This window comes from Gekko japonicus, unplaced genomic scaffold, assembly GCF_001447785.1.
Source record: "Gekko japonicus isolate JY-2015 unplaced genomic scaffold, Gekko_japonicus_V1.1 scaffold334, whole genome shotgun sequence".
Taxonomy (NCBI): Eukaryota; Metazoa; Chordata; class Lepidosauria; order Squamata; family Gekkonidae; genus Gekko; species Gekko japonicus.
Genome location: NW_015173683.1, coordinates 268,138 through 281,438, shown reverse-complemented (window position 1 = coordinate 281,438; position 13,301 = coordinate 268,138). Strand labels below are relative to the sequence as shown.

The 13,301-nt window shown below is 42.5% G+C and overlaps 1 protein-coding gene across 1 annotated transcript in view; it reads right to left on the bottom strand.

Annotated features, from left to right (window-relative positions):
- The window catches only part of ASMTL (acetylserotonin O-methyltransferase-like), a 31,579-nt gene extending 19,129 nt beyond the window's left edge, over window positions 1–12,450 (bottom strand). Inside the window, exons 1-5 of the mRNA XM_015423067.1 lie at window positions 12,216–12,450; window positions 8,996–9,127; window positions 6,376–6,423; window positions 3,808–3,872; window positions 3,077–3,138 (exon numbers count right to left, since the gene is read on the bottom strand). Coding sequence (XP_015278553.1) covers window positions 3,077–3,138; window positions 3,808–3,872; window positions 6,376–6,423; window positions 8,996–9,127; window positions 12,216–12,308 — 400 coding nt within the window. The 5' untranslated portion in view covers window positions 12,309–12,450. The remainder of the gene's footprint in view (window positions 1–3,076; window positions 3,139–3,807; window positions 3,873–6,375; window positions 6,424–8,995; window positions 9,128–12,215) is intronic.
- Between the last annotated feature and the right edge of the window lie 851 nt (window positions 12,451–13,301).

Below are 13,301 nucleotides of genomic sequence, written 5' to 3'. Positions count from 1 at the left end.
AGCTTTCCAAATAATATAAGTACTTCATTGAAAAGAAGAGGAACACTGTTGCAAGGGGGCTCTGTGTTTATTTTGGAGCCTCAGCAAAATATTATTTAATTGGGATGAGCATGTTTGGGCCATACATGAAAAGGAATATACAAATGTGGGAGTTTCAGTTTCACTCTAACCATCTTCAGACTAGAAGGGTGGGAGAAGAGTATTTCCTCTCAAAGTGAGGAATACAGCTAGGCTTACAGAATGAAAGACATGTTACAACGTGAAAAACCTTCAGTTTCAAGAAACTGTTAAGGCACTTTGAATTAAGGAGCTTACCTTATTGCTTCCATGGTTTGGGGAGTATGAGTAGATTTGTAAGTTACAGTTGCCACTTTAACTTCTGTGCCATATGAACAGTGCAGACACTGTATAGTCAAAGGGTCCCCAACCTATTTGAGCCTGTGGGCATCTTTCGAATTATGACATGGTGGTGGGTGCAGCCACAAAATGGCTGCCACAAAATGGCTGTAGGAGGAGCCAGAGCCAGCTACAAAAAAAATTGTAGCTACAGCTTACCTTCCGTCACACAGTGAAGACCCCTGTGCCATGCCAAAGCAATGTTCTTAAAAATCTGCACAGGCAATCAAATCTTCAGTGGCCAATCAGAAGTCTTGCTGGGCAAAAGCCCCACCCACTTTCTAAAAACCATTCGAAGATGTCAGAAAAGGTGTCAGTGGGCACCATGTAGAGTTACCAGGTCCTTCCAAGTCCCCAGTGGGGGACTTTGGGGGGCATTACTGGAGGGGTGGGGGCCCCAATGCGATGATGTCATGCAGAAGTGATGTCATCATGGTGGGGACTGGTGCCCCCCCACCTTTAATTTGCAAATGTGCAGCTTGGAGTACAGGCGTGTGACCTCCAACTTCTTCTGAAAAGCATTTAAACGGCCCTCCAGGTTATCGGTGGGCCATATGTTCCTGCTGGTCAGCAGGAGGGCCCTTTAAATCTTGCAGCAGGGGTGGCTGCGGGTGGTCAATCTTGGGGGAAGGGCTTGGGGCAGGGCTTCCCCCCACCGGCCAATTGGCTAGCAACGATGAGCCCCTGAAATCGGGGAAACCACCTCTGGAACTGGGGTTCTGGCAACCCTAGCACCATAGGCACCATGGTGGAGACCCCAGTAGAGTCAGATATTTTGTGCTCATTCACAACTTTAGCTCCATCTAGTTACACTTTCTTTTGTCCTTTCATTCAATTTTTTTTCCAAATTGGCACTGTGTGTCATTAATTTCAGTCTCTTGATCAGAAACCAGAAATTTATACAAATGGAAGTAAATAATGCAGCTATATTTCATATTTTATTTGATAGTTTAGTTAGATACTCTTCTAGCAGCACGTATAATTTCAAGCTTTAAAAACCCTGTGCAATCCATTCTATGGCCTTTGAAAATGCTATCTAATTGGATTAAAAATCTAGAATTGTGTTAAGTGAAATTTGGATGGGATGCAAAAAGTCACTTTAGGTACACTAAGGGCACACCCAGGCAGATTTTCACCTTTTCCTCTTTTAAACCATAAGCTTCCAAGCCACAGTAGAAATAGCTTTTGGAACATGCCTTGGTTTCAAAAATGGTTAGCCTTGTGGCACAGATAGCTGCTGTTTGAGAAACACAATTCCAAAGTCCACCTGCGCACACAAATTAGTTTCCTGGTTGTTTGGATCCTGGGTTTCATGATGTTACTAGATAAAACATTTAAATGCTATTCTCTGGTTTATTTGGGGACACTGAATTTGATCCAAATTCAGGTGTTTCTGCCAGCGGATATCTACCCTGCCTTCTCTGTCCTGGAACGGATCCACAAAAGCCAGTCCAGATGATCAGGGATCTCTCCTGAACAGTATGCTATGTGGCACTGCCAGCTACCATAAGGAGGGGAAATTAGGCACACTTGCTCCTGGCAAATACACCGTTGTGTAAGCAGAGCAAGTTTGGTGAATGAAGCAAAAGCTCTTGCACGAGCAGGGGTGGAGCAATTTTGCTCATTTTCTTCTCCATGCTGCACTTCACAGGGGGCCTGAACCTTCAGTGGCGGCTTTTTGGTTGGTGAGGGCAAAAATGGGAAAGATTCTCACGGACAAATTCCTTCTGTTAGTGGGAGTTTGGCTCTAGCCCACTTTTGTTTAAATTTGGGATTTCTCCTTATGTTTTAACAGATATTAAAAAATCTGTTTCATTCTAAATAATAAGACTTAGTATAGTACACAGCCCGAAGATACCTTCATCAGGATAGTGTCTGATGGAACACTATAAAAAGTGAGGATTCTAAGCCATGTTGATGGTTGTATAGACAGGCATCCTTAAGTGGCTCCAGATTTCAGCCTTTGGAAACTTTAGTTGCCAAGGAAACTGCCCGCAGTCACTAATTTTTAATGCTCTTCTCCTTTACAATTGTCAGGATCAACTTTTCATGTAATACTGTTAGATAAAGGTTGACCTCACAAGAAATAATTTCTGGCAGCATTGTTTTGTGTCCTTTTGCATGATCATGGATGCATTCATCATTAACAAGTATTTGGAGGGCAGGTATTCTGGGGAAATGGGAGAATTATCTGGAATTTGTGGGAAGATAAACAGAAGAAAGCCCAGTTGATGCTTTCCACCTGTGTTAATGGAAGTTTAAGGTAAAGGTAAAGGTTCCCTTAACCAATTGAGCCACCGCAGCTCCTTACCCTTGATCTAAATGGATGGTGGCTAATGCCCAACAAGGGTCAGATGATTTCTAGATCTCAGCCTTCCTCAAAATATTCTTTTTTTTTCTGTGTTGCTTTGATTGACTAATTTGTTCAAATGCTGGACTGGAAATCTAAAATAAACATGCAGATTTGTTCCCACGATATGACTCCAGGCGGAAGTTATTTGCCCAACTTTGGAGCAGTGTTCATGTAGGTGCAGCTCCAAAATGGGGCAAATAACTGCCCCTCCCCCATGGCTGTTTCAGCTCAGGAAAACGTCTCATGCCATTTGGCCCTCTGTCGGATGCAGAAATGAATGCAAATTTTGATTTGTCATTAGCATTTACACTTGTTTACACCAATTACCTTGGCAGCTGCAGTGAACAATAGCAACACCTGTGAAGACACTGTGTTCCTTCCCACTCAGCCTGTTAAGAGGAAAAGATTTATTTATTTAAGTAGCAATAAATACCAGTTATATCAATAAAGTCTTAATATGATACATGACTTTTTAAGAAACATGTTTTCTCTGTTTTGAATAATGCTGCAACATTAACAAGCTATTCTGTTTTATAATCACATACATCTGGTCTAACATAAGATCTTCCTTTTAGAGCAATAAAAAACTAAAGCACATTTTTTTGCGGCCAGAAATCAGAGCACCAGATTGGTACTACAACACTGACACCTTCCAAATTGAGCATGATACAATAGCATAATTAGTTAGTCAAAGATACATAAAATATTAAATCAATTAAGTAGATTTCATATGATAAAGGAAAGGTACAGACATAAGTATACATGTACTTAAGACGAAACTTCATTGTAAACTATTAAAAATCAAACTCTACTGTGCACAGTCTTTGTATGCTGCTGCACAATAGTTCTAATTGTTTGCTACTGATAAAGGGGCCCAACTGAGCCAAATTTAAGTCACACTGAACTTATTTTCCTGGATCTAAATGACAATAATGTCTACATCTAAACTGCATAACCTTAATGAAACTAGTACATTGAACATGGCTAGACTTATAGATATAAGCAATGACACAGAAAGCACATTTCGTATTTTAACCATTATTTTAAAGAGCATAAACCTTGAAAGCATCTTATATGCATCTTGTTTATCTACTGGTTTCTCCAAGATCTGTTCTTCTATGGTCTGAAACAGAAACAACATTGTCATAATTGTTTCACTCCAGCTAGTGGGCATATGTGCAGAAAATTACATAGATGGACTTCCTAACCCCATGTTTGTCTTGTAATGTTAATGTAGGGGCAGGTGGGACAGGAGAAATGGGTATGTTTTCACTACCTTGTGATAACTTCAGTGCAAAGCTCCCCACCCCCACCCCAACAATTTTAAATTATTTTTGCCCCCAGCTAAGCAAAAATCGGCATGTTAAAGGTTATCTACTCTCATATGTTGATCCTCCTTTGCAAGTGTCCTGTCGGTAAATATATTTCTTGCAAGTGTCCTGTCGGAATATACATTCCTGTTACCTTAGGAAATGAGGTTAAGGAACACAAAATTTACATAGATGGCAATTAATTCTGCCACCTAGCACTGCTACTAACTCCCACGAGACATAGTTTTCACATAATAATTTCTCTTTCTAAAATCTCAACATGGATTAAAAAAGAAATAAGAAAAATTATAGCCAATTTTGTTGTTGTTCAGTCGCACAGTCGAGTCCGACTCTTCGCAGCCCCATGGACTAGATCCCGCCAGGCCCTCCTGTCTTCCGCTGTCCTCTGAAGTTTGCTCAGTTTCATGTTCGTTGCATCGATGACACTGTCCAACCATCTCATCCTTTGCCGTCCCCATCTTCTTTAAACAACTTTCAGTATCTTGTTTCTTACTAAATTTCTCAGTTCAGTTTTGTTCCTGAATGTAATGAATGGAACCCACATTTGACTGAACTGACTCTGAGTCGAACTTTTTCTTTAACAGAATCTTTTATATGCAGATAGTTTCTCCATGAGTATCATACACCAAACTTTCTTAAGTCATCCTTCTATATTTGGTACTTTCTCTTGCTTCTATATCTGTGCAATGAGCATCCCTTCGACTCTAAACAAATTTCCAATGAAGAAGGTGTTTTTTTTGTAAGCCACATGGGAAGGTATTTGATAGTGGTAATTTAGGGTCAGGTTGTAAATCTGTTTGAAGAATTTTATTTCCTTCCGAAAAGACCTTGCCACAAAATTTTCTTTTAACTGCACAATACCACCAAACATAATAAAAGTACCAGAATATCTTCTACATCTCCAACATATATCAGAAAATTGAATTTCATGATCTTCCTCAGGTACAGCATTTTAACATATACAAAAATATAAAATTCAATTTTTTAAAAATAATATATTATCTACAAAACACTTTGATTTCATGTTGTGCTACATTAGGTACCCCTAACACCTGGAAAACACATTCGTCAAATAAAAAAAAAAACTTCATGGAAATTAATCCATAAACTCTCTAGTGTTTGAATTAGCAGATCTCTTTCCCATTTATCTTTATATGCACAATACTTTTCTGTTCTATCTTTGCTAATGTTGTGTAAACAGAAGCTACTGATTTTTTCTGAAAACCTGAATGTATAGATATTAATTCATACTTATCCAAGGACGTAAACATGTTTTTTGTGCTTGTCTGCTGTGTATGAAATGTCTACTTTGTTTATCTTGATAGAAAGGGAGTTATTTGCTTGAATTTTTGTTGGATTTCCAAAAAAGATGTACTAGTGTTCTTTACAAAAATCTCATATTCTATTTTGGGCCAGAAATCAAAATGACTTCATTGGAATGCCTCCTCGCAAAAATAGTAAACAGGAAGAAAATTTCAAATGCATCCTCTCTGTACAATGATCCCAGCCCTTAGATAATGCCAATCGAATCTCATTAGATCCTGTGTCCTGCTGGTATTGTTTTTTCAACCATATTCAACTTCTTAATAGACATGTCCATCCTAGCTGTTTGAACTCCCAGCCTCTTTGAATTAGGCCTTCTATAAACCAGTAGGAAAGTCCCACTAAAAGATCATAGTATATTTTTATATTTGGGGCTGTTGGACCACTGTTATTCCACATCTGCAGCAGGACCAGATTTTGTAGTCTAGCTGTCTTTTCCTCCCAAATAAATTTAATCCAGATAGACTGAATTTTGTCTAGTAATCACTAGGGGAAGTGCAATCATAATAAAGATAATTTTTGACTTTTTTTTAAATACTGGTATCTTACCTAGCTGCAACAACTTATAACTAGCCCATTTACTCAGATCTTCCTTCATCTTCCTAATTAAGAGATTCATGTTACGTTGCATGAACAACTTTATCATTATCTGAGAAAGTAGATTTTCTCAGATAATGATTAGCTATTTAACAGCTGCATATCTAGTAAACACTGAAGGTGAGTTAAGTGTAATTCCATACACTAAACAGTAATTAATGGAAAGGCATCACTGCAGATAAACCCTAAGAAAAAGCTCTAATAAGACAATAATATTAGATGGAAAAAATGGATACTGAAAAAGGCTTGTTCATGGAAAGGCAAGCTAGATGATGCAGCACACCCTGTATCTACTGTGGACTGCACTATTACTAAAACACAGACTGCTAATAAGATTGATTTAGTTATCAGCCATTAGTTTATATCATAACTTACGACTATAGTGTCTGCTCCTATAACAACATCTGGTGTTCTAAGATGTTTCTGAAAAAAACAAAGAGTGTATTTTACTTGATTGTTCCCCTGCCCCTTAACTTCCGAGTCCTGCTTTACACATGAAGATTCACAGGTTCAATCTCAGAGCAGTTCCACAGATCACATTTGTAAAGCCCTTTTTAATGTTTATGGTATTTAAAGCACACACCTAAAAATGCACAGCAGGATTGGATTATAAAAATACGAATCATATAGGTACGGTTCACCAGACAACAACGCATGGCTGTAGCTCAATGCTGAGTATACATTCAAGGCCAGTTGAGATGGGGGGGGGGGACAGCAGGTACATGAGGCACTGAATTCGACCACAGAATAGGAGAACGGGTGTTCAGCTTTCCCACAATGCCATTTTCTAGCTATCTTTCCTTATATATAATTGAATAGTGGGGTGGTACTTTCTGAACATTCCACACACTCCTAAATCAATTGGCTCCATGATGTGTCACTCAGAACCTGTCCCTATCCACTGGCTGCATTGCCTGAGTCCCACCCACATTGGCCATTTCCGAAGCCAGAGTTTGGGGAGGGGAGAGGCCTCAGCTGAATAGAATGCCATAGAGGCCACACTCTAAAGCAGTTATTTTCTCCGAGGGGGGGGGGGAGAGCTGTTGTCTGGAGTTCAGTTGTGATACCAGGTGATACCAGACAACAGAGATCAGTTCCCCTGGAGAAAATGGCTGCTTTGGAGGGTAGACCCTATGGCATTATACCCTGCTGAGTCCTTCCGCCGCCCCCCAACACTGCCCTCCATGGGATCTGCCCCCCAAATCTCCAGGTATTTCTCTACTCAGAGCTGGGAACCCTACTTTCCCCTCAGTGCCCGTTGCTAGGCAACCAAGCTTGGTTTTGTCAGTAAAAGGCCCTTTCTACACATATTTTGGCCTTTGGGAGAAAACTCATTGAGGCCAATCCTGACTAGGGGAGAGGCCTCAGCTGAACAGAATGCCATAGAGGCCACCCTCCAAAGCACTTATTTTCTCCAGGGGGGAGAAATCTGTTGTCGGAGTTCAGTTGTGATACCTGGTGATCTTCAGGCTCCACCTGGAGGTTGGCTACCTTAGGCGCAGCAGTCAGTGCTTCAGAGCAGGGTCTGCTAGACCCAGGTTCTTGCTGAGTGGGTGATTTTGGGCCAGTCACAAACTTTCAGCCTAACCTACCTCACAGGGTTTTTGTGCAAGTCAAAAGGGGGAGAGGAGAATGATGTAAGCTCCTTTGGTCCCCACTGCAGAGAAAGACTACTTTTCTTCCTGTGGAACTATTATTGCAAATAGGTGAGGGCTGGAGATCACTCAGAATTACAACTGCTCTCCAGATGGCAGAGACCAGTTCCCCTGGAGAAAATGGTGGACTCTGTGTCCTTATGCCCTGCTGAGATGGCCTCCCTATGACAGCCAATGTGACATAGCAGTCAGGGCTTCAGAGCATGGTAGAGGCTGCAGGTGGGGGGGAGATGGAAAGCTGAAGAGTGAGGGGGAAATAAAGGCAGGTTGCTAATTGGCTGGGAAGTAGATAGGGTTGCCAACTCCAGGTGGGAAATTCCTGGATATTTGAGGGTGGAGCCCAGAAAGGGTGGGATTTGAGGAGGGTGGGTCCTCAGAGGTACAATGCCATAGCCTCCACCCTCCAAATCAGCCATTTCCTCCTGGGGGAACCATTGTTGCCAATCTCCAGGGGAGGGATGGAGATCACTCAGAATTACAATTGTTCTTCAGAAGGTAGAGATCACCCTGGAGAAAATGGTGGACTCTGTGTCTTTATACCCTGCTGAGGTTGCCACAGCAAATTGACGCTGAGTTCCAAAGGCTGGGGCACTCTCCCAAAGCCTCTTTCTAGAGCTCATTGTATTTATTTCCACAACAGGCCTTATTCCTAGTTACCTATAATCCTTGAAGACACTGGGCCTGTATAACTGCACAACTGCCTCTCCTGACATGCTCCATTGTGACAAGCTCTACTCATCTGAGCAAAACCTCCTGAAAGTGCCAACCTGCAAACAGGTGTTACTAGGAATCTTTGCTGTTAGATTCAAATGTTATCATACGATAAAAGACTAACAACTTTATCATTATTAGAGTCCAGTGGCACCTTTAAGACCAACAACGGTTTATTCAAGGTATGAGCTTTAAACCTTTGTTGGTCTTAAAGGTGCCACTGGACTTTAAATTTGTTCTGCTGCATCCAACCAACACACCTGACCACCTGGAATTATCATTATTATCATTATTACCATCATTCTGATCTCTGTGCTTTCAGCCTTTGTGTTAGCCATATTATGTTTGTATTCCATCCTTCCTCCAATGAGCTTTGGTCAGAATACCCCATTTATCCCCACAACATCCTTGTGATGCAGCTTAGGCTGAGACCTTGTGAATTACTCAAGATCACCCAGGAAGGAGGTCTGTTACCTCGTTGGCTGTTGCTCAACATAGTAAGATAGGGAAAAAAGCACAGTGAATGCAACAATCAGCCTGAGAAATGGATTTAGTTGTAAGAGTAACCAAATTAACCTGGAGCCTAATTCAGGGAGCACTAAATTCAACAATGAAGATTAAAGACTTACCAAGTGCATTCTGTTAGCCACTTCCAGAGCTTTTTGTTTTGCAGTTTCTACAGCATATTCATAAGGAGCTGTAAAAGATGATTTCTCAAGTGTTTCTCTGAACCAAGAAGGAACAACTTCAAATCGAAGGCCCTGTAAAAAAAATGAGAAATTCAGTGGCTGTTTTCTGCTTAAGACCCTGGAGGAGAGACTCGTACTCAGTACTAGTTCTTACCAAACTCAATTCAGAATTACAGAAACTGCAGTTTAAGCCATGCTAGCAAAACACATATCTACAAATGACAGACCATACGACAGATTATCTTTATAAACAACAGATTTCTAGCAGAACCCTGATGTACACAGTAGCATCACTTATGAATGTTGCCATAAGGAGAATACAGTAACTAATTTTATTTGATTTTATTTCTAGACCACCCTCCCCCAATGAAGGCTCAGGGTGGTTCACAACATTCAATAAATACACTCTAACATTCCAATAAATAATTATAAAAAACAGGCCAAAAATCTTTAAAATAATCGAATTATTTCAGATGGCATTGACCATTTGTATCCTACCCCTTGGAGGGGTGGAGAGGTGAAGGATAGAGGGGGCCAGGCTTGATGTCAACCACTGCTGTTCTCAACCATAGGCCTGGCAAAACATCTCTGTCTTACAGGCCCTGCAGGACTGCATTAGGTCCCACAGGGCACAGATGTCATTAGGCAGAGAGTTCCACCAGGCTGGTGCCAGGGCTGGAAAAGCCCTGGCTCTGGTCAAGGACAGCCAGATATCCTTCAGGCTACAGATTGCCAGTGTGATGCTCTTTGAGGGTTATGCCAGGAGAAGTGGTCCCATAGATACATTGCCCCAGACTGTTTAGGGCCTTAATACCAGAACCTTGAACCTGATCCAGTATTCAATCTGGAGCCAGTGCAGCTGACACAGCACCAGTTGGCTATGTGCTGTTAGTGGGGCCGCAGTAAGGACCACAGGGCCACTGAATTCTGAACCAGTTGTAATTTCTGGGTAAGCCTCAAGGGTAGCCCTGTGTAGAGCAAGTTACAGTTGTCTAGCCTGGAGGCGACTGTTGCATGGATTACTATGGCTAGGTTGGGGTGAGACAGATAGGGGGCCAGTTGCCTGATCTGGCACAACTGGAGAAACGCCAGTCTAGAAACATTTGTGACCTGGGCCTCCATCATTAAGGATGCATCCATCCCATGGCCAGGGTGGAAATTGGACTGGAACGGGTCCAGGGACTCCGTATCTTCCAGGAAACTCTGAAGCTTCTCTAAAATGTCCTATTGTTAACAACTTTGCTCGGGTTTTGCAAAGTGAGGACTGTGGATGAATCCATCTCCTGTTGAGTCTTCTTATTTTCCTGCTATCTTCAACTTTTTCCAGCATTACTGTCTTTTCCAGTGATTGTTGTCTTCTCACTATGTGACCAAAGTTCAACAGCCTCAGTTTAGTCATTTTAGCTTCTAGGGAGAGTTTGGGCTTGATTTGATCTAGAACACACTTGTCTTTTTAGCAGTTCATGGTAACTGTAAAACTCTCCTCCAACACCACATTTCAAATGAATCTACAAGAAAAGAACAAGGACTTAATCCTTCACTGGTGTCTTCTGAACCTGTAAAGCTTATTGCTGCTTAATCCTAAATTTTCAGGTGGGTAGCTGTGATGGTCTGGACCAACAGAACAAAGTTCGAGACCAGTGGCACCTTTAACACTAACAAAGTTTCATTCAAGGTCAAAGCTTTCATGTGCAAGCAGACTTCTTCAGACACAATGAAACAGAAATTACCAATCCGTACATATAGGTAGAGGGTGAGCAGCAAATTAGCATAAGCAGAATACAAGATGTTTAACAGATGCGAGGACCAAACTGGAATAACAAGCTTTGTTTATCTGGTCACCATTTGTTTGGGTTTAATTCCAAGGGAAAACATAGTGAAGGAAATAAATATATCAAATGTATCTATGTCCAATTTTTAGACTTATGCTAAAGGCTGATTTATCCATTGGGCACAGTGCCTAGGGCTCACAACACTTTTAGGGGCCCACAAAAATGTTTTAATTTCTTTTAAAATCAGAAGAAGAAGAAATAAACTTTTAGGGTCAGAGAAAATGTTTTAATTTCTTACATCAGAAATCTATTTCATTTTGCCTAAAACAGAAAACAAAATCTTGAAGTATTTAAAGTTATCTAAAATAATTTTTAATATTGATATTATTATGGTGGGAGGAGACCACAAAGGCAAAAGTGCCTAGGGCCCACAAGAGTCAAAATACAGCCCTGATTATGCTTACACTAATTTGCTGCATACCCTCTACCTATATGTGTGGACTGCTAACTTCCATTTCAATGTATCTGAAGAAGTGTGCATGCACATGAAAGGTTATACCTTGAATAAAACTTTGTTGGTCTTAAAAGTGCTAATGGACTCTGTTCTAATCCTAGACGTGTGAGAGGTGCCAGTTGGGACTAACTCAGCAGTTAAAGCAAAGCAATTTGCACATATTCAATAGATTCTTTTGAACTATGGTGCTGGAGAAGACTCTTGAGAGTCCCTTGGACTGCAAGAAGATCAAATCAGTCAATCCTAAAAGAAATCAACCCTGACTGTTCCCTGGAAGGCCAGATAATGAAACTGAAGCTCAAATACTTTGGCCACCAAATGAGAAGGGAGCCCTCACTGGAGAAGACCCTGATGCTGGGAAAGATTGAAGGTCAAAGAAGACGGGGACGGCAAAGGATGAGATGGTTAGACAGTGTCATCGATGCACCGAACATGAAATGCAGAGGATGGCGGAAGACAGGCAGGCCTGGGGTCGCGAAGAGTCAGACTCGGCAACTGAACAACAACAAAAGGCCCTTTATGTTCCAGAACTAGTGGTCAAGGCCTGAACTAAAGGAAGCCCGACTCGACACAACGTTTGTTAGGTTGCCAGCTTGAAGGCTGAATCAACCAGCTGTTCCACACGCAGTAGCAGCACGCTCACACGCAGGCTCACAGTAGCACGGAGGCAAGTGACAGCTCACGAGATTGACGCTGCCTCCGCCCCGCCCCTCCACTGAGCTGCGGAAACTCAACAGGTGTAGCCTTCCCCGGCAGGCGCCGCAAAGCCACCGAAATTCCCTAAGCGGCGCGTAACCGCTGGGAGAGCCGAGCCAGTTCCCCGCCCGCCGCTTCCCCCATGGCAGGCCCTTTGGCAGCCGGGTGCCCCACTCACCGCATTGGTGAGGATCTCCTGCCTGCGCGGAGACGCGCTGGCCAGCACCACGCGCTTGTCAACCAGCTTCCTCATAACCGGGTGCAGCACCATGGCGGCGGCGAAGCCTAGGCAGCTACGCAAGGCGGGCGCAAGGCAAACCCAAGAGGCAGCGCCGCCGAGCGGTGCCTTTATAGCGGCGCACAGGGACGGACCAAGGGGCGGTGTTCGACGGAGCTGCTGTTCCACCTCCCGGCTCGGGTTCGCCGGGGTGGGCGGGAAAGGAAGGGCGCGCGAGGGAACGGAAGTCTTCCTCCGTTTGCCGTCCTGTCCGCAGACTGGTCACGGGGAGAGGCGGGGGTGGGGCTTGTGGGCTGCGGTTAAGAAAAGTGTCCTGAAAACGGAGGATTAGACATGCGGGGGCGGGGACAGACCTCTTTGTTTTTTGTCTGTTTTTGAAGCATCTTCCCAGCAGCTCAGAATTAGACATTGTTGTTATTGTTTGAAGACTGCAAAGCAGACAGGGCTGGAAAATAACCTTTGAAAACACGGACCCCTCGGACAAAGAGCTCGCTTCCTCCCTGACTTAGACCCTGAGCTCCGTGGAGGAAAGTGGGATGCTATTGAAATAAATCATTCCTTAGCCAAAGAACCAAAAAAATCATAATTTGGTGAAGTTTCAAGCATTCACAACACGATTATATAATTTTGAACTATTCTAGAGAGACATTGCATTGCCTGTGTAACATTCAAGCAAAGCAAACAAAAAGCAGTCCTTGCATCAGGCAAACTACTCCTTGCTGGATTCTCTGTGGAGGAGTCCAAATATCCATGTGTGACCATGGTCAACACCAAAGAAACTGACACATGGGGGAGGGGGGGATTCTGACAGATAATCATTATAACTCATTCAAGAACACATTTTCAAAAATCAAAGGAACACAGTTCAGTAAGTTGACTGGGATGAAGAACAATGACACCAGGAGTTATCAGGGAAGTGGTTGTCTAGGATAGATACTCAGGTCAAAGTTCATCATGTCCAAGGTTTAGTTAGGAAACTGTTGACTTTTACAAATGTCTACTGAATGTTTTTTTTAAAGTATGGAT